This window comes from Saimiri boliviensis, chromosome 19, assembly GCF_048565385.1.
Source record: "Saimiri boliviensis isolate mSaiBol1 chromosome 19, mSaiBol1.pri, whole genome shotgun sequence".
Taxonomy (NCBI): domain Eukaryota; kingdom Metazoa; phylum Chordata; class Mammalia; order Primates; family Cebidae; genus Saimiri; species Saimiri boliviensis.
Window position 1 is genome coordinate 32,389,198 of NC_133467.1, and position 22,463 is coordinate 32,411,660.

At 37.2% G+C, this 22,463-nt stretch overlaps 1 protein-coding gene across 1 annotated transcript; it reads left to right on the forward strand.

Moving 5' to 3' along the window:
- Window positions 1-1,412: 1,412 nt before the first annotated feature.
- Window positions 1,413-22,188, forward strand: LOC101051652 (olfactory receptor 10J1-like). The gene has a single exon (XM_074390227.1). It carries the CDS (start codon window positions 13,271-13,273, stop codon window positions 14,201-14,203), a length of 933 nt encoding a protein of 310 aa, XP_074246328.1. The 5' UTR covers window positions 1,413-13,270; the 3' UTR covers window positions 14,204-22,188.
- Window positions 22,189-22,463: the final 275 nt, after the last annotated feature.

A 22,463-nucleotide genomic window follows, 5' to 3' on the forward strand; every position in this document is an offset into this window, starting at 1 on the left:
AAACTGAGGAAGTACTAGATTTAAGGGAAGTACTAGAGTTGGGGGAGAAATCAACCAAGTGTTCCAGTTCAAAAGTGTTTTAGTTTGAAGCATCTTTATTATATCTAAGTGTTTGTGCTAAATACGCAGTTACCAAAAAAAAAAAAAAAAAGTTGGGAGACCAGTAGAAATGTCTGCATTAGAGATATAAAGTAGAGAATCACCAGCATAGGTTAAAGTCACTGAGTACGATGAGGTCAGCTGAAGAGAGAGAAAGGTAAGTTAAGCAACAGAGAAAGTCTCAGAGCAGAACTCTAAGAAATTTCAATATCTTGAAAATGGGAATCAGAAGACCCAGAAGAGATTAGAGAAAACAACTGGTAAGGTAGGAAAACTCTCAGGGAATTATGTCACTAAAGCTAAGAGTACAGTTCTAGAGGAAATGGTTAATTATATTGAATCATGTTGAGAGGCGAAGTAAAATGAGAGAATACAAGTATCCTTTGAATCTAGCAATATGGAAGATTTTGGGACTTTAATGATGGCAATTTCAGTAGAGTAATATGTGTAAAAACCAAACTGAACTGGGCTAAAAATAATAATAATAGGAAGTGAGGAAGTATAGACTACATGTGCAGACAGTATTCTGAGAAGTTTTGCCATAGGGTGGTGGGATAGGAAGATGTGGGATTAAGGGGAGATTTTTGTTTTGTATTAAGATGCTGGATTGTATTTGTTAGCCAATAGGAATAAATCAGTAAGCATAGAGGGAATAAAGGAAGTATAAGTTAAATAATTGAAGAAGTTAAGTCTTCGCATAATCAAGAAGGGAGAAGTGGTTTTCACTCATCTAATTTAAATATTCCTTGAGCATAACACAGGTGTTTCTGCCATAACATGTAACACACATTTTTTTTTTTTTATTGCATTTTAGGTTTCGGGGTACATGTGATGAACATGCAAGATTGTTGCATAGGTACACACATGGCAGTGTGGTTTGCTGCCTTCCATCCCCTCACCTGTGTCTGTCATTTCTCTTCCCACTTCCCCACCCCCCGCCCCTCCCCCATTTCCCCCCAACGGACCCCAGTGTGTAGTGCTCCCCTCCCTGTGTCCTTGTGTTCTCATTGTTCAACACCCGCCTATGAGTGAGAATATATGGTGTTTGATTTTCTGCTCTTGTGTCAGTTTGCTGAGAATGATGGTTTCCAGGTTCATCCATGTCCCTACAAAGGACGTGAACTCATCGTTTTTGATGGCTGCGTAATATTCCATGGTGTATATGTACCACATTTTCCCTATCCAGTCTATCATCGTTGGGCATTTGGGTTGGTTCCAGGTCTTTGCTATTGTAAACAGTGCTGCAATGAACATTCGTGTGCACGTGTCCTTGTAGTAGAATGATTTATAATCCTTTGGATATATACCCAGTAATGGGATTGCTGGATCAAATGGGATTTCTATTTTTAGGTCCTTGAGGAATCGCCACACTGTCTTCCACAATGGTTGAACTAATTTACATTCCCACCAACAGTGTAGAAGTGTTCCTATTTCTCCACATCCTCTCCAGCATCTGTTGTTTCCCGATTTTTTAATGATCGCCATTCTAACTGGTGTGAGATGGTATCTCAATGTGGTTTTGATTTGCATTTCTCTGATGACCAGTGATGATAACACACATTTATTTTTTAAAGTTGTTTTGCATTCTGCAAAAATACGCTAAAAATATCAAGTCTTTGAGAGAAAAAAAGACTATCACAGTTTATGCAAAACCTATAACCAAAGCACTAACATAAACATTAGTATTTCTACTAAATAAACTATGCAGTTAAAAAGATATGTTAAATTTGTAATAAAATTAACAGTAAATATAGGATTTGATCTTTTTCAATGGTTGGTGAAAGAAGATGACAAAGAGAAAACACGTAAAAGCAAGGGAAAACCATAGAATAAACATGCGCAAGATAGACTTGTGGTAAAACTAAGTCAAGAAAAACCTTGAAGTGAATAGTTATAGTGTGGAATATTCTATTTCTTGCCATGTTCCACTGTGCTAGTAAGATTTGTGTTAGCTGTTCCTTGGTAGTCCAAAATATTAACTTGCTAGAAAAAAAAAATCTTGTTTCAACCAACTTCAGTGTTATATTGACATTATTCCTTGGCTTGCCAATAGCATATAGGTTAATTTGCATTTCAGAAACATGCATTATATCAAAGAAACTGCAATGTATTTCTTGATTTGTTAAGCAGCTGCCATGTGCATAGCAATATATGGAATACCATATTGAATACAAAAATGCAAAAAAAGGGAGTTCCTCCAAACCACATTGACTTTATTAAAAACTTGATTTCTGTAGGCAGAAATAATAATGGAGAAACTAGGATGTGTTCTAACAAAAAAATAAGCACAGAAGAGCAACAATGGTAATTGTTAATATTATTTGAACACTCACTGTATTCAGGAATTGTGATTTATCCCCTTTAATACTCACAGGAATCCTATGAAATAGGTACTATCAGTGTATTTTTAAAATCCTTATTTTTAATGAGGTAGAGAAGTTAAGATTATACTACTAGTGAATGGCAAAGCCAAGATTTGAAGCTTAACGGTCTGAATGGTGGGGATTTTAAACATGGGGAAGAAAGTCATTCAACAAGGTGCTCTAACACTTCTGCCACAACATTTAGGATAACTGAATTATTCCCTCCAAAAAGTTGAGAACTTATGGTCATCTTCTGCCTTAAGCTGTATGAGGCAAGATACTGATAGAGAATCTGACATTGCTAGAGTTTGCAGGAAAAAGCAGGTTAGAAGTGATGGACCTGAGAGAGAGGGTGCTAGAAGTTAGCCTCCGTTGTGTGACACTTACTTAAGTACCCCCTGGGTTAGGTGGGCATAAAGGAAAGTGACAAGAACTTAAGCCATTTTTGTCTCTCTCCCTCAAGGGGACACTCTTTAGATGAAGGGAACTTTAATAACAAGAAGCTGTGGAGTGGGCAGCCTGCAATGAGAGCCGAGGAAAGCAGAATTGATTGAAACATAAAAGAATAGGTCATTCTTTTTGCTGTGCAGATGCATAGGACATAGGTTCTTCTGAAGAACCTATAAAGGTATTCCCATGAGAGCACCTACATTTGAATCACTCCAAATGAGAAAGAACAATGAAAAATGCTAGAGAAATGGTGACAACTAGCAAAAATGTTATACTACCCCAATCTGACCTCCACTTATGAGGTAGTGTTCACACACAGGAATAGCAGTTAAAATAAAACAAGGAGTTGGCAGCTAATACACCATGGAGAGTTGCTTTATTCTTCATTCTCTCAAGGAAGGAGCTGATATTGGGAAGAGGAGACATGTGAGTAATGTGGCCATCACCCTTTACCTCCCAAAACATGACAAGTTGCTGGAGCTGCAAATTTACCCTATGCTAGGTGGTAGATGGGTGGAGGATGCTGAGACTGAAAAAAATTTTGAATAGAAGAAAAAGTTAAATGAATTAATTTTATCAAATCAGAATTAATTAGATTTGATTGCATCTAATAACTCCAATGGGACTGTTTTAGAAACATAAAGTGATTAAAAGCTTATAGAATTAGTCTAAGAAGTCATTAAGGGAGCCTCCTACCCAAGAAGAATGGGTCCACAGTAGTAGTAGTAATTTTAAAAATTGAGGAGCTCATGTTTACACCTCACAAGTTGAACTTCTTTCAACACAGTTGTGTATATGAAATGAAAAGATTGTACTACAAGTGTGCTACGGTCCTCTGCAGGTCCAACATCTAGATGTTTTCTGGCTATTAGAATTGCAGGGGTTCAAGAAGATAACAGCTCAGTTACTTGGACAATTGGATCCCAAGGTGGCTTCCAAAGAGCAGTGACTGCTGCTGGCTAGTTGATGAGTCCTTCATTCTCCTACCTGGCCTGCCAGGTTGACAGTTCAAGATCTATAGTAACCTCACCTTCTGTGCTTCTGACTCTGAGCTGGCAGAAAAGAAAGAGCAGCAGGAAGTCCTGATAGATTTGAAAGTGGAAGTCAAAGAAAGGGGTTGAAAGCAGAATAGTGGAAAGATGGTAGGATTGATGCTAACCATGGGATATTTGCTGTAAGTGACTTGGAGAAGACATGTTATTTCCAGTTTTCTAATCAGTTTTTATCATAAGTCCTAAAGTATAGGAAAAGTTTTTAAAAGGAAAAGACTATCGATATAATCAATTTAAATTGCTTCATTTTAGGGATTGAGAAGCCCCAACCCAACAGAATGTTTTGTGAGAATTATAGATCTAAGCAATTAATTATTGGAAAATGCAATACTAAATTACGAGGCTCCTGTTGTTTCTGCGGCTGCTTTAGTTGAAGATACAGGACTGAAGAAAGGAGAGAACAAGCACTTTTAAGGATTATTATAGTCTAACCTGGGTAGAAAGGCAATAAAAAAGTGAACAAATTATTGAACAAAATATACCAGATAGTGATTCAGAGAGAATTAAATGATAATGATGTGATAGAGTGAGTGGATGTTACCTTAAATATTTGGGTTGATCACATGCTGAAATGACAACAGTGCAGTATAGCTCTTTTGACAACCCAGGTTAACCGAATCACCAGAGTAAATAACGTTCACCATCCCCTCTGCCGTGAAGACCGATGGATGCACACTACATTCTAAATGACCACATCTGGTAAACTCCTCTCTAGTAGAAACACCAGGAGACAGTAATGTCACAAATCCGAGGCTGAAGAGCATTTTAAGAAGGAGAGTGATTAATAGTGTTAAATGCATCGCTTATCAAGTAGGGAAAGAACTAATAATACTCCAATGAATTTAGTAATAAGAAAAATCTTGGTGTAGCCCCCAGGATCCAGGGACTGTGTCTCTACCATGCAAGCCCTAGGTCTCAATGGTAAACTCACTGGAGCTGACCAGTCTCTGAGACATTACTCAAACTTACGAAATAACTTAGAATGTGATGCATTCATTTTTAACAGTAAATGTACCAGACCAGTCATTTCCTTACGGCTTTGACTTTCTGGTGGATGTAAGCAATTCATATATTAAAATGGATGCCAGAAGAGTACTTATTGTTCCCATATTACTCTGCTCTTACCTTATCATAGCATGCATCACAATAAATGAAAATTGCGTCTTTCCTGGTCTAGCTCCTTATCACATCCTTATTTAAGTCAATAACTATATTTGTTTGGTTCATTGCCCCCCCTTTTTTTTCAGATGCATTCTGAACAATTTCTTTTTTAATTCTTATTTTTTGGTCTTAATGTATATGCTGTTGTCTTTTTTTAAAAATTGTACTTTAGGTTCTGGGGTACATGTGCAGATCATACAGGATTGTTGCACAGGTACACATGGCAATGTGGTTTGCTGCCTCCATCACGCTGTCACCTACATCTGGCATTTCTCCCCACATTATCCCTCCCTGATCTCCCCACTCTCCCCGCACAGTTCCTCCCTTAGCCACCCCCAACAGACCCCAATGTGTGATGCTCCCCTCCCTGTGTTCTCATTGTTCATCACCCACCTATGAGTGAGAACATATGGTGTTTAATTTTCTGTTCTTGTTTCAGTTTGCTGAGAATTATGGTTTCCAGATTCATCCATGTCCCTGCAAAGGACACAAACTTATCATTTTTTTATGGCTGCATAGTATTCTATGATATATGCATGCCATATTTTCCTTGTCCAGTCTATCGTCGATGGGCATTTGGGTTGCTTCCAGGTCTTTGCTATTGTAAACAGTGCTGCTATGAACATATGTGTGCATGTGTCCTTGTAATAGAATGGTTTATAATCCTATGGGTATATACCAGTACTGTAATGGGATTGCTGGGTCAAATGGAATTTCTATTTCTAGTTCCTTGAGGAAGTGCCACACTGTCTTCCACAATAATTGAACTAGTTTACACTCCCACCAACAGTGTAAAAGTGTTCCTGTTTCTCCACATCCTCTCCGGCATCTATTGTCTCCAGATTTCCAGATTTTTTAATGATCACCATTCTAACTGGTGTGAGTGGTATCTCAATGTGATTTTGATTTGCATTTCTCTAATAATCAGCGATGATGAGCATTTTTTCATATGTTTGTTGGCCTTATATATGTCTTTTTTTAAAAAGTGTCTGTTCATATCCTTTGCCCACTTTTGGATGGGTTTATTTGTTTTTTCTTATAAATCTGTTTTAGTTCTTTGTAGATTCTGGATATTATTCCTTTGTCAGATGGGTAGATTGCAAAAATTTTTTCCTATTCTGTTGGTTGCTGGTTTATGCTAATGATTGTTTTTTGTTTTGTTTGTTTGTTTGTTTTTGCTGTACAGAAGCTCTGGAGTTTAATTAGGTCCCATTTGTCTATTTTGGCTTTTGTTGCCAACACTTTCACTGTTTTAGTCATGAAGTCCTTGCCTATGCCCATGTCCTGAATGGTTTTGCCTAGGTTTTCTTCTAGGGTTTTTATGGCGTCAGGTCTTATGTTTAAGTCTTTAATCCATCTGGAGTTAATTTTAGTGTAAGGTGTCAGGAAGGGGTCCAGTTTCTGCTTTCTGTACACTGCTAGCCAGTTTTCTCAAGACCATTTATTAAACAGGGAATCCTTTCCCCATTGCTTGTTTTTGTCAGATTTGTCAAAGATCAGATGGTTGTAGATATGTGGCATTGCCTCCAGGGTCTGTTCTGTTCCATTGTTCTGTATCTCTGTTTTGCTATCAGTACCATACTATTTTGATTACTATAGCCTTGTAATATATTTTGAAATGAGATAATGTGATGCCTCTGGCTTTGTTCTTTTTGCTTAGGATTGTCTTGGCTATGCAGGCTCTCTCTTTGTTCCATATGAAGTTGAAGGTTGTTTTTTCCAGTTCTGTGAAGGAGGTCATTGGTAGCTTGATGGGCATAGCATTGAATCTATAAATAACTATGGACAGTATGGCCATTTTCATGATATTGATTCTTCCTAACCATGAGCATGGAATGTTTCTCCATCTGTTTGTGTCCTCTCTTATTTCGTTGAGCAGTGGTTTGTAGTTCTCCTTGAAGAGGTCCTTTACGTCCTTTGTTAATTGTATTCCTAGGTATTTTATTCTCTTTGTAGCAATTGTGAGTGGGAGTTTGCTCCATGATTTGGCTCTCTGTTTGTCGGTTATTGGTGTATAGAAATGCTTGTGATTTCTGCAAATTAATTTTGTATCCTGAGACTTTGCTGAAGTTGCTTATCAGTTTAAGGAGATTTGGGGCTGAGATGATAGGATCTTCTAAATATACAATCATGTCATCTGCAAATAGAGACAATTTGACTTCCTCCTTTCCTAATTGAATACCCTTTATTTCTTTTTCTTGCCTGATTGCTCTGGCTAGAACTTCCAATACTATATTGAATAGGAGTGGTGAGAAAGGGCATCCTTGTCTAGTGCCAGATTTCAGAGAGAATGCTTCCAGTTTTTGCCCATTTGGTATGATATTGGCTTTGGGTGTTTCATAAATAGCTTTTATTATTTTGAGATACGTTCCACTGATACCTAGTTTATTGAGAATTTTTAGCATAAAGGGCTTTCGAATTTTGTCAAAGGCCTTCTCTGCATCTGTTGAGATAATCATGTGTTTTTTTTATCTTTGGTTCTGTTTATGTGATGGATTACATTTATAGACTTGCATATGTTGAACCAGCCTTGCATCCCAGGGTTGAAGCCGACTTGATCATGATGGATAAGCTTTTTGATGTGCTGTTGGATTCAGTTTGCCAGTATTTTGTTGAGGATTTTCACGTCAATGTTCATCATGAACGTTGGCCTGAAATTTTCTTTTTTAGTTGTGTCTCTGCCAGGTTTGGGTTTCAGGATGATATTGGTCTCATGAAATGAGTTAGGGAGGATTCCCCCTTTCTGTATTATTTGGGATAGTTTCAGAAGCAATGGTACCAGCTCCTCTTTGTATATCTGGTAGAATTCTACTGTGAACCTGTCTTGCCCAGGACTTTTTTTGTTTGGTAGGCTATTAATTGCTGCCTCAACTTCAAGCCTTGTTATTGGTCTACTCAGGGATTCGACTTCTTCCTGGTTTAAGCAATACCATTTAGGACATAGGCATAGGCAAGGACTTCATGACTAAAACACCAGAAGCAATGGCAACAAAAGCCAAAATAGACAAATAGGACCTAATTAAACTTAATAGCTTCTGCAAAGCAAAAGAAACTATCATTAAAGTGAACTGGCAACCAACAGAATGGGAAACAATTTTTGCAAACCACCCATCTGACAAAGGGCTAATAACCAGAATCTACAAAGAACTTAAAAAAGTTTACAAGAAAAAACAAACAACCCCATCAAAAAGTGGGCAAAAGATATGAACAGATACTTTTCAAAAGAAGACATTTATGCAGCCAGCAAAGATATGGAAAAATGTTCATCATCACTGGTCATTAAAGAAATGCAAATCAAAACCACATTGAGATACCATCTCACGCCAGTTAGAATGGCAATCATTAAAAAATCAGGAGGCAACAGATGCTGGAGAGGATGTGGAGAAATAGAAGTGCTTTGACACTCTTGGTGGGAGTGTAAATTATTTCAACCATTGTGGAAGACAGTGTGGTGATTCCTCAGGATCTAGAAATAGAAATTCCATTTGACCCAGCAATCCCATTACTGAGTATATACACAAAGGATTATAAAACATTCTATTAGAAGGACACGTGCACACATATATTTATTGCAGCACTGTTTACAATAGCAAAGACTTGGACCCAACCCAAATGCCCACCAAAGATAGAATGGACAAAGAAAATGTGGCACATATATACCATGGAATACTATGTAGCCGTAAAAAAGACAGGTTCACATCCTTTGCAAGGACATGGATGAAGCCGGAAACCATCATTCTCAGCAAACTGACACAAGAACAAGAACAGAAAACCAAACATTTCATGTTCTCACTCACAAGTTGGTGTTAAACAATGAGAACACAGGGGCCTGTTGTGGGGTGAGGGTCTAGGGGAGGGACAGCAGGAGTTAGGGAGATTGGGGAGGGCTAACTTTGAGAAATACCTAATGTAGATGAGCGGGGGAATGGATGCAGCAAACCACCAAAGCATGTATATACCTATGTAACAAACCTGTACGTTCTGCATATTTACCCAGAACTTAAAGTATAATCATCATCATCATCATCATCATCATCATCATCATCATCATCAATGCAGTGTTAGTTTCTACACTCCAACAATCCCCAACAGTCAGTAGGCAAATGAAAATATCTCCTTCACCAGTGATCCACATTTCTAATGAAACCCTTGAGACCACCTTTCAGGTTCTATCTTCCTTACCTCTTGGTAGCCTGGAGGAATTCTCAAAGGGATGGTCTCAGAAGACTTGGAGCAGGAGGGATTCTCTTCTCCTTGGGGAAATTAAATACACACAGCTCCTGAAATCTGCAGTTTAAGAGACCGTATTTTTTTCCCTGGGCCACGTCTCAGGCCAAATGAACCAATGCTGCTGGCCTCAAGGAACATAGCAACAATTTGAGGCTTTCTTTGATATTAGAGAGAACTGGATTTTTCTCATTTTGTGTGTTTTTGTTTCCCTTGTAAATGCCTCTTGAACACAAAGTTTTTTCACCTGCTTTCTCTGAATAGACTCAATCCTTTCATGCCTTTTAAAGATCACTATCTGGAAAGTGCTTCCTTTTCCTTCCTATTGCCAAGGTCAGAAGCAGCAAGTGCTGTTGGCAGAAGTAAATGAAAATGAAATACCATGTGCATTTTTCAAAATCGTACTATTTTCCCTGTGTAGTTTGCAGTATTTGATTGGTTATATTGCATCTCATGTCCATTAATATTATATTTCTTCATGCTTGCCTTCCTGTGGTAATGGATTGAAGGACATGAAATTTAGCAGAGACATAATAATGATCTTCAAATATTTGAGATACTATCATATTGAAGAGAAAATAGAAAGTGCAATGATGTGGGAGGTGGTAAGTTGCAAGTAGATAAATATCGAGTTGATAGGAATTAATATTTTCTAAGAATTAAAGTAATCAAAAATAGAATTGATGATAGTACAGCTATATTAATCTATATAATGAAATAGTATGCACCATTGGAAATAGAAAGAGTGAGATAGATCACTGTACTATTATGGAAAGTAGTCAAGATATAATACATGGGAAAACATAGTTGTGAATTGTATGTACTGCCTAATTCCATTTGCGAAAAATTGAAATAATACAAAAATATGTATGATTGTATATAAAATATTTCTGGACAGAAATAGCAATACCAACAACAAAAACCCATGAATCATCTTTACCTCTGAACAAGAAAATGTAGAGAAGGAGAAAATAACTTTTACATTTATATCCTTCTGTACTCATGGTTTTCCTTCTATGAGCACTTTTAAAATTTAAAAAGCCTAGTTTTATTTTTCCAGAAGAGTTTGTATCTAAAAAAAAAAAAAAAAGAAAAAATGCTTATTTATAAGGTAATGAATTTCCAATCATTGGAAGCACTGAAGCAGAATTTGAGGGACTGTTCATGAAGAATGCTGTGCTTTTAAAATTACCACCTAAATCTAAGGTCCTATGATTCTGTTATATTTCAAGGACTGAAAGCTATGAAACACCTGGGCTTTTCCAGCTTGCTTCCAATTGGAAAGACTTGAACAATGAAATGAATAATTTTAACCTCTTTCCCAGAATTCATTGTCAAGTCTAGGCAGAAAATGATTTCTCTAAAAGAACATTTTTTAAAATTTTTTAGGAGTAGAAATATTTTTAGCTAACGATCCAAAATACAAGGGAACAGAAAGTGTTGCAAAATGCTGTTTTTCTCAGTGACAAGGATTCCACAGAAGGAAGTTGGCATTTTGTTTCGGCTATCATGATCCTACTAATCTAGCGTTATCACTCATGGGGACTTTTGCTATCTTGGTGAGTCATTGTTTTCCTAAGGGGATGATGAGAAAGGAGTTGCAACTGCAGGAACGCACAAACTTAGTGAAATCTTTTCTCTTCTGTCACCTATTTATTTTTTTATTCCCCTTAGTGTAGGTAGGATTGACTTTCTAGTTACATAGACATTTGATGTTTATCTTGTTCAGTAATACATCATGAATATCAGTTACATAGGAATGGTGAAGAACTAGCCCATTACTACATCTTCAAGGAAAAGTAACACATATTTTGCTTCATATTTTTCTCAGTATTTTGAAACTATATAATATTGTTTGATTTTCCAAAATCTTTAGTAAGAAAATTCCAAAATTTGCCTTCATTCAAGTACTTGCATCCCAATGTAGTAATTGTCAGCATTAACCTTTCTTATAATATGGTTTATTATAAATTTTTGCATTAATTTTTAATGTTTAAGTATTTCATTAAATATTAGATTCATAATATATCATTATGTGTATATTAAAGATTTATGATATTTTTAATAGAGAAGATACTAGATAGATATTAGACATGATAGGTGATAGATTCTCCATACACTACTCAAAAAATATATTTTTACCATTTGTTATATTTATTTTTTTAATGGCATGTGTGTCATTTAATGTTTCACCTTTCTTGTTCTTTCTTCTCTTTTCTGCTTCTTTTCATTTTACAAACTTGTGGTCTATCTATCGTTTATTTCTCAATCAATCAATCTACTTATGTGGTTTATTTTTCATGTCAGTGCTTTGTAGATTCTTAATGGCAGCATAGTTCCCATCAGATGGATATTTTATAATTAATTATTCTTTTATTCATTTACATTGTTTCTAGTCTTCACTATAATAAGAAAAATTAAAATGTCTTTATATATACGTCCTAACATGTATCTCTGATTATTTCCTTAAAATAAATAATTGGAAGTGAAAATATCAAGCCAAGAAGAATGAACATACATTGTCACTAAGGTAATCATATTTATTTATCTAGAGGACATATTCTAAGATTCTCCAGTTTTTTATTCTTTCCCAATGTAATCTCATTCTCAGAGCAAGCAAAATGCATTAATTCTTTTCAAAAAGAGTAATAGAAAGTATCTTCTTTCTCATTTGTTTTATGATTGTGATGCCTCTTAGACACTTGTGGTATATGACAAATCACACTAGCCTTAGAATGAGAAGATCGAGCTAATTTGTGCAATCATCTAACCCTGGATGTTTTAGCAAGAGAAGGATAATAAGTAATATTATCTTATATTATAATTATAATATAATTAATAATATTATTGCATAATATTATTAATCATATTAATGCATACCTAATACATAGGATTTTTATGATGTTACATAATACATGCAAAAACACTATAAACTCAAAATTGCCATAGGAACTATTTATTATTTTGTACTCTTTTGAAAATGAGAGCTTTTTGACACCCAATAACTCCCCACATAGGGGACAGAGGGAGAAATGTGTAAACTAGTTCCCCCAAAGTTTATAATTCTGAAGAAATTGGAAAAGACAGTTCACTCTACTAATGAGCCGGAATACCTGTGAAAATTCTCATCTAAGTACAAGCTACAAAATGCGTAGAAATAAACACAGTCCACGGAAACAAGCTACTGGGAAACACTTAGCAACACTATGGGGAATCGGATTGACAGTTTGTATTTAGTCCTGAGAAGACTTTCTGAGAAGGAGAAGACTCAAGTCAAGCACTGAAAAAAGAGGCACATCTCTTATTTAAAAAAAAAAAAATGTGGGGGAAAATGCATGTTTGAAACTGTTTGGTGACTTGTGAAGAGTCCGTGAAACATGCAGACAAGTGCAACAGGGAGAAAGTAAACACTTATGTTATGTTGGGGCAGAGGGTCTTTGCAACCCAGAAAGAAAGATCTTTAAAAAGATAATCGAAACCGTGGTTTAAACTAAGTGAAAGAGGTTGCAAAATTTGTTTTAGGTAAACAAAATCTGAAACTGTAACCTAAAAGAAAATTTCTTTCAAATTCAACTATGCATTTCCTATTTCTTTAGCCAAGTTTTTCTCTAACACTTATGTGCTAGGTCACCAGGAAATCTTTTTCAAACTTACCCCAGGTGTCTTTTCTTCCATTATTTTTAACCCTATTTATTCTTCTATACCCTTATATATATACATGGCCATGCATGAAATTGTTTTCTTATTGTGTTTTTTATCTATATCTATAGGTGAACAGTCATTCCCATTAACTTTGCATTCATCCAGGAACAGAATCCTTAGTATCTCCCTGGAGGATTCACCTGCCTAAAGCATTGGTCACTGATGTGTTATGACTAATTGTCCTGTCACCGTATTTTCAATCTGTTTATTTATCCAATGAAGAGAGAGAACCACACAGTGGTAAGGGAGTTTGTTTTCCAGGGTTTCTCCAGCTTTCATGAATACAAGCTCACCCTCTTTGTGGTATTTCTTACCCTGTATCTTTTAACCCTGGCTGGCAATGTCATAATTGTGACAGTTATCAGCATTGATCGTCACCTTCACACCCCCATGTACTTCTTTCTTAGTATGCTTTCCACTTCAGAGACTTTGTACACCTTTGTCATTGTACCACAAATGCTCTCCAGTCTCTTAAGTCTAAGACAACTTATCTCTTTGGCTGGCTGTGCCACCCAGATGTTTTTTTTTATTACCTTGGCCATCAACAACTGCTTTCTGCTCACAGTAATGGGGTATGACCGCTATGTGGCCATCTGCAACCCTTTGAGGTACATGATCGTCATGAACAAGAAAATATGTGCCCAGCTGGTAGGTGTGGCCTTCAGCGTTGGGCTGTTTGTGGCCATAGTTCAAATTTCATCTGTGTTCAGGCTGCCTTTTTGTGATAAAGAGGTGGCCCATTATTTCTGTGATATCCTCCCAGTTATGAAACTTTCCTGTGTTGATACCACGCTACATGACATAATTAATTTTGTGGTTAGTTCCCTGGTTATTGTGGTACCCATGGGTTTGGTCTTCATCTCCTACATCCTCATCATCTCTACCATTCTCAAGATCACCTCTGCCGAAGGCCGGAAAAAGGCTTTTGCAACTTGTGCCTCGCACCTCACTGTGGTTATCATCCACTATGGCTGTGCCTCCATTGCCTACCTCAAGCCCAAGAGAGAGAACACCAGGGATCAGGACCAGCTGATTTCAGTGATGTACACTGTCTTTACTCCATTACTTAATCCTGTTGTGTACACTTTGAGGAACAAGGAGGTCAAGGATGCCCTTCACCGTGCTATTGGCAAAAAGCCTTTTGCCTAGGATCTTTGGTAGTTTGACATACAGTCTATCACAGTCTGGGCATTTTTGTAAGCTCAAGAAAATTGAATCCTATCATTCATCCTCTACCCAAAGAGAGTTGGCAAAATTTGGTGGTAATGCTGCATTAAGGAACCAAGAGTGTCTGTGGCTTGACTTTGTTTTTACCATCATTCTCCTATACCTTCTACTAACCTCACAGGTTACCAAAAGGGGAGTGGTCAGTTGCTGCTCTCTGGTGCAAAGCTGTAGGGAATTGTAAGCAAGGAGTAGCTAATTGTTATCAGTTTGTTGATAGCAGAAAAATGGGTTGCATAACACCCCTATTTGAAATAATAGGTTGGCAGGTCAACCTAAATGTCATATAGATATTGAGCTCTAAAACTTTAAAGAGGACATGGTTGGTGTACAGGATGTGTTAGAAACACAGTCAAAACCACCTTCCCACTTATCATCACTTTCTACTTTGAGCATTGGCAAGAGTAGCAGATCTTGACATTCCAGAAAAAATATTAGCTTTAAACATTCTCATCTGACTTGGAGAGCCATGAAATTGTTTTCCAATTTTGTTGAGGCTCACATTAGAACTATTTCCTTGGTGAGTCTCTATTACCGGTATGTTCAGTGTTAGTAAGCAACATGATCACATCCAGCCTCTGCATTTCACTGTGCTTATATATGCTTTCTGTGGAGGTAACACATGAAATACTGAATTCACAAGCATAGGGATATCTGAGGATTTTTTTTTTGTAATTGAGTTTATTTTTATCACCTTCCAACTAATTCTCACTGTCTTAGATCTGGAAATAAGCCCATGATTTTCATTATTCTCTGTGTAGAACATAATCTGATCCATAACTTGCCTTTACCATTTTCATTTCTACAAGGAAATCCATGCCTTGCCTTTACCCTATTCACAGAAATCCATGCTTCAAGACAAGCCATGCCTTGCCTTTACCCTTTTCATGGAAATCCATGCTACAAGACAATCCATGCCTTGCCTTTAACCTTTTCATTTCTACACGGATGAACTTATTTTCTATATATAGTGGGGTACCTGCTTTAAACCCTATGTTCTAAACAAAAGTCTGGGAGTCTACCAACTCATATTGTTATTGCCTTCAAAAGAAGAAAGTTATTTTGATTTGTGAGATAGGAATAAGATTTTAGAATTATTTGACCTGGAAGAAAAAAGACAGAACTTGCCAATGCCTTCTGGTCCATAAAGGGCTGATGAAAAAAAAATCTATCTGTATCTGTCACCTACCAAAACTGTCCAAGTGTTAGCATTGAAAGTGCCTGTAAAACAAAGGACCTAAGAATCCCTAAGTGTGGAAGGTCCAAGAAGGGAAACCATGTGTATGAAACATTGCCTGAAAGAGTAAAAGATTTGCTCCTTCAGAGTTCTACCTGTGAAAGAGCGAGTTGAGTGGGTATAAAGAGAGATCTCCAGGGCAGCTTATCTTTGCCTTTATCTAGGTGTTTTCTGGGGACACCTCTGAGTCCTTTCTGGGGTGAATACAAAGGTAATATTCTCACAACCCTGCTCCTGTGAAAACCTGGTTTGAGACTCCCTCTTTGGGATTCCTGCTCACTGTATCAGCCCACTTCTGAAAGCCTCTCCCAGTAGTCACATCGGTTTTATAGATTGCTGAATGTGAGTGCACAGAATCCCCATAGGACCTCCCAATATGGTACGGGGCTCTGTAAGATTGGTGACCAGTACTGAAAGTAGTGTGTTCCCCTGAGTTCTTGTAGTTTGACGTTGCAGAAAATTACGGCGCAATTCACCAAAAGTTATTTTTGCAACAATAAATAATGTATATTGAAATCCTATTTATCCCTTGTCTTTTTAAAATACAGTTTACACTATCTTAGCAGAGCCAGAAAAAGGAAACAAAATCAATGCATTTAATTTCAAAGAATATGTGATTATCACAAAACACGAATGATGGCCAAAGAGAGTGAGACTTAAGCCCACACCCTGGGCTTAGTTACCACATAGCCATTATCTCCGTAAATCAGGGTGTGCCAATTCCGGACGCTGCCACTGTAACAGGTGGCACACAGCTCCTTTAGAGGGAGCACATGATCCCACAAAAACACATCCCGTATCTCCCCAACAAAGGATTGATTTGCATCAAAATGTGCCCCAAAGGGATCCTTCTCTTGTCCCAGAATGATCTTAGCCTCCACCCCCACCGAATACCCCTTCCATATACCCTTCCTCTCCTCAGCTTCCCATTTACCCAGAGTGCAGCAATTCCAGAGGCTGACTTCAAGCTCACACTGACATGGATTGGAGCATCAAGAGATCAGGGGCATGGGGCGGGGTGGAGGGGGGCATTGAAAATGACCTCAGCATTTCCAATATGCAGCAGACACATTCCATTTTGTTGATAATGAGAAGCAGCTAATTGCCTCAGGACCGAGTGCTATAAAAGAGGCTGTAAGGGCAAGTGAAGTCTGGGAAGGTTTTCAGGCAAAGCATGAAGTTCTGCAGCGGCTTCTTCCCCTTGGGGAGCAATGACACATCGACTGTAGCTGATTCTTGAGGGAAAATAAATTCCTTCCCTCACATGTCTGTGGAGAAAAGACAATGTAAAAAAAACCTCAGTGAACTCTCTTGGATTCGCTTTCACTGTGGACCGTAGGCTGTCTCCTAACAGAGTGAAGTTAGCACGCTAGAGCCTGCTAAGTGCCTGGAAGTGCATTATATCAATGACTGTATAAGCAAAATGCCAATGTTAAAAAGCCATGTTTTGGTCCACTTGTCCTGTTAGAAAGGTAAATTAAACATGTTCTATATCAACTCCCAGCTCCATCTTCCTTAAGGATTTTATCCAGATAAAATAGCAAACACCAGTCACAGAAAATGAAACACAGCTAACTCACTAAGTGTAATGGGTAGTATTTCATTCTCCCACCACTGATCAGATTCTGAGATTCTCCCATGGCACAGTTGCAGCTGAAGTTAGATAGACTTTCAATGGCTCATCTGGATCCCTGGCTTGGCAATGATGAACCAACACTTGTGGTCAGTGCAAAGTCTGAGGAATAGAATAGGGTGCAAACCCCATGGCCCAGACCATTATAGTATCCTTGCTTTCTTCTCCATCCCTGTTTGCTCTTGTATGCCAATCCAGGCAGGACCGGTTTTCCACTGTTTGTTTACCTGCAGTTGAAACTCTAGGATCATGAAATTACTTATCATTGACTTATTTCCTCTTATGATCCACAAGAGAAGAGAAACGCTTAATCATTATAAAATCAAATATTTTTTCTTGCTTAGGAAAGGAAATTTAACAAATACTATGGTCTAGAAAATAAATTAGAAAAAAAAAAAAATGACTAACTGAATTAAGGGAGACAGAGCCTAGAAGCACAATGCAATCTTAAGTTAGTCTTGCTTCATTGCAGGAAATGGGAAAACAGCATGAATTCCTATTTCCTTAGATACAGGGCTTTTTAAGAATGCTCACCCTGGATGAAAAATAGTAACAGAGTACTTAAAGAGAGGAAACTAGGAAGAGACGACACACTTTAATAAAGAGAGAGAGAAAGAGAAGGAAAACTTTAGCCGCTACGACAGGAACTAGGAGGATGGAAAAGTAAACCATGCATTTGTACCCTGTGATCTAATTATCCATCTGGTTGTGATTTATAACCTTGTCAGTATATAAACCTGGAGCAAAATAGTATGCTTAGCCAGAGAGTGAGATTTCAAAAAACTCATTACTGATCATAATGCTGTAAAGAAATGATGTCTCCAACTTGAGAAGATGAGGTTGTCCTTAGTGGCAGTCATAAAAAGGAAGAAAAAGGTAACTGAAACATTAAGGCTTTTTATGGCTAAGACAAAATAATTTTGTAATTTGTACACATCACAAAGTACTTTTTGCCTTTAATTGATCTCACCCAATCTTCACGACAACTCTTTGCTAAATGGATGTTGGTTTCATTCCCACTGTATAGATGACAACACTGAGGGTCAGAGTTCAGCAGTTTCACAAAGGTTATTCAATTCAGTTTGGTAGAAACTGGTGCTCTGATTTAAACTCCAAACTGCTTTTTAGATTTCAAATTTTCTCTCATGTGATCCAGACTTAGCACTTGAGAAGGATCAGAAAGAGGATGCCTCAACCACTGTAACAAGTTCTCTTTTTCCAGCCAATTCTGCATTATCTCTTCTTTTCTCAGCTGAGAGGTAATAACATTTCCATACAACAAGCAAAGCCAGTTCCTTTCCCCAGCCCTAAGAGTTCCCTATGTGAGGCACATCCTTATTCATCAGCAGCTGTGGTAGTTCTAAAAATATGTAAAAAAAAAAATTTTCCTCCCATTGGTTGTGGTCTGACACACTTTTTTTTAAATTTTAACTTCTGGGATACATGTGTAGAATGTGCAGGTTTGTTACTTAAGTATACGTGTGCCATGGTGCTTTGCTGCACCTATTAAACCATCATCTAGGTTTTAAGCCCTGCATGCATTAGATATTTGTCTAATGCTCTCCCTCCCCTTGTGCCCTATCCCCCGACAGGCCCTGGTGTGTGATGGTCCCCTCTCTGTGTCCATGTGTTCTCTTTGTTGAACTCCTACTTATAAGTGAGAACGTACAGTGTTTGGTTTTCTGTTCTTGTGTTAGTTTGCTGATAATGATGGCTTCCAGCTACATCCATGTCCCTGCAAAGGACATGAACTCATTCTTTTTTATGGCTGCATAGTATTCCATGGGCTATATGTGCCACATTTTCTTTACCCAGTCTATCACTGATGGGCATTTGGGTTGGTTCTAAGTCTTTGCTATTGAAAATAGTGTGCAATAAACATACCTGTTGCATGTGTCTTTATAATAGAGTGATTTATAATCCTCTGGGCATGTACCCAGTAATGGGATTGCTGGGTCAAATGGTATTTCTGGTTTTAGATCCTTGAGGAATTGCCACACTGTTTTCCAAAATGATTGAACTAATTTACACTCCCACCACCACTGTAAAAGTGTTCCTATTTCTCCATAGCCTCACTACTATCTGTTGTTTCCTGACTTTTTGATAATTGCCATTCTAACTGGCATGAGATGATATCTCATTGTAGTTTTGATTTGCATTTATCTAACGACCAGTGGTGATTACGTTTTTTTCATATGTTTGTTGGCTGCATAAATGTTTTCTTTTGAAATGTGCCTGTTTGTATCCTTTACCCACTTTTCGATGGGATTGTTTGTTTGTTTTGTAAATTTGTTTTAGTTCTTTGTAGATTCTGGATATTAGCCCTTTGTCAATGGGTAGCTTGCAAAAATTTTCACCCCTTCTATAGGTTGTCTGTTCACTCTCATGATAGTTTCTTTTGTTGTGCAGAGCCATTTAGTTTGGTTAGGTACTATCTGTCAAATCTGACTTTCGTTGCAGTTGCTTTTGATGTTTTTGTCATGAAGTCTTTTCCCATGCCTGTGGCCTGAATGGTATTGTCTAGATTTTCTTTTAGGGTTTTTATGGTTTGGGGTTTTACTTTAAGTCTTTAATTCATCTTGAGTTAATTTTTGTACAAGGTGTAAGGAAGGGGTCCAGTTTCTCTTTTCTGCATATGGCTAGCCAGTTTTCCCAGCACCATTTATTAAATAGGGAATCTCTTCCCCATTGCTTGTTTTTGTCAGGTTTGTTGAAGATCAGATGGTTACAGATGTGTGATGTTATTTCTGAGGTCTCTGTTTTGTTCCATTGGCCTATGTGTCTGTTTTCGTACCAGTACCATACTGTTTTGGTTATTGTAGCCTTGTAGTATAGTTTGAAGTCAGGTAGTGTGACGCCTCCAGCTTTGTTCTTTTTGCTTAGGATTGTCTTGGCTTTATGGGCTCTTTTTTGGTTCCATATCAAACTTAAAGCATTTTTTTCTAATTCTGTGAGGAAAGTCACTGGTAGCTTGATGGGAATAGCATATAATCTATAAATTACTTTGGGCAATATGGTTATTTTCATGATGTTCATTCTTCCTATTCATGAGCATAGAATGTTTTTCCATTTGTTTGTGTATTCTGTTATTTCCTTGAGCAGTGATTTTGTAGTTCTCCTTGAAGAGGTCCTTCATATCCCCCATAAGTTGTATTCCTAGGTATTTTATTCTCTTTGTAGAACTCCCATTGTGAATGGGAGTTCATTCAAGATTTGGCTCTCTGCTTGTCTATTTTTGGTATATAGGAATGCTTGTGATTTTTGCACACTGATTTTGTGTCCCGATACTTTGCCGAAGTTGCTTATCAGCTTAAGGAGTTTTTGGACTGAGATGATGGACTTTTCTAAATACACAATCATGTCGTCTGCTAACTGAGACAATCTGACTTCCTCTCTTTCCACTTCAATATACTTTATTCAAATGAGGCCTTCAATTCAACATCCTGTAAAGAGCTGAATCCTGACAATCACCACATAAGTGAGCTTGGAAGCAGATTCTCCTCCAGTCAAGCATTCAGATGAGACTACAGCTCTAGTTTATTGACTTCAACCTCATGAGAGATCTTCAATCAGAATCATGAGTCCTGCTACTCTACATTTCTTGACCCACAGAAGATGTGAGTTAATACACATTTGTTGTTTCAAGCTGTTAAATTCGTGGCAGATTGTTTTGGAACAATAGATTACGTATATGCCAACCTTCATTTATACCTTTCTGAAAGAGTAGCAGCAGCAACAAAATCAAAAATAGGTCTTATGCTCTAGTTGTCTTGGGACATGGAGGAAACTTCCCAATTAGCTCAGTAATTCAGTTTCTACCTCCCTGTCATACCTCTCAAGAGAGTGGTGAGGAGCAGGATACCCAGAAGATGCCTCTCCATCACGCTTTCCCTGGGTTTTCAGGAGTACTGAGGGGGATAGCAGCAATTGTCACAGTGGAGAGACACTCAATGTTTGGCTTCTAAATTGTGTTCTTACAGGTGAGGCCTTTGTTCTAGCAACAAAAGACAAAGTTATAGATGGTAAATATTAACTGAACCAGCATATGGTTTAAAAACTAATTTGTTTACTTTTTGATTTATTGTTTTTATTATTTGGTCTTTCTTTCTCTTTTAGTTGTCTTATTTCCTACTTCACTGTCCTGTTTGGGTCTCCCTTCCCCTTTAAAGAAAGGCTCTATGTTCTCCTGAAAGACACTTTATTACCTTATGTGTGTAAGAAAATTATGGCAGTCTATTTTTGGACTGTAAGATGAGCATAATTCTGAACCCACAGGAGGAATCAGTTTATAGCATGTGTTTGGGGGCTGGGATTTCACCAGTAGACTAAAGACGTTAACTGATTTAGATGATCATGGAGTTCAACATAGTTGAGAGATGGAGACATCTTGGCTCGTGACAGATGGGAGATTTAGCTCTTGTGCTCTTGATGATAAAGTTGCCCAGTTCTCAATACAGGAGTTCCTGGTTGTTGGAAGTTAAGGTGGTGCTCTTCACCTAGAATTGGGCCATAAACAAGGAAATCAGGGACTCATATAAGTTGTCTGTGAAGTTGAAGGATAAAAATATATGCACTAAAATGAAGATTGAAATGTAACTACTCTGTATTATCTCAGAAATGTACAAAAATTTCTTTAAGGATTTTGATTTTTGTTTCTGGCATTTAGAGACTTCAAAATTTTGTTTAATAATATTCATGCTTAGTTTTCAAGTGCATAATTTACAAGGGTTTAGTTAAGTGTTAACATGTTGATGTACTATAGAATATTTTTTAGATTAAGATATTTTTGACAATCAATATGGAAAAATTTCAGAAATAGAATATATACATAAACTTAAAATAAGATGGAATATTTATAGATATAGACATATGTACTAAGGTATAAACATGCAAAGGAATAATCCATATACACTCAATGTGGTAGTTACCTCTGAGAAAGGAGGAAGTAAGGAAGGGGAAAGGATGGGGGTGAATTTCTGACTCTATCTATAAATATTTCTACATATAAAAAAGAAGTAGGAAATAATTATGACAAATATGCATGGCGAATACATGGTATCAATATATAGTTTTATAACTTTTCTCTACTTTTTGAAAATTTAAAATTTTTATATTGTTATTTTTAATTTTAATTTTTAATTTTTAATTTATTTTTGATATTTAATTTATTTTTAATTTTGATTTAACATGGATTTTCTTTTTTAAAAAATATATTTTATTGCACTTTAGGTTCTGGGGTACATGTAAAGAACATGTGGGATTATTGCATAGGTACATACATGGCCATGTGGTTTGCTGCCTCCAACCCCATCACT

Coding starts and splice junctions, on each gene's coding strand:
- LOC101051652 (XM_074390227.1), top strand. CDS start 13,271: ATGAAGAGAGAGAACCACACAGTGGTAAGGGAGTTTGTTTTCCAGGGT.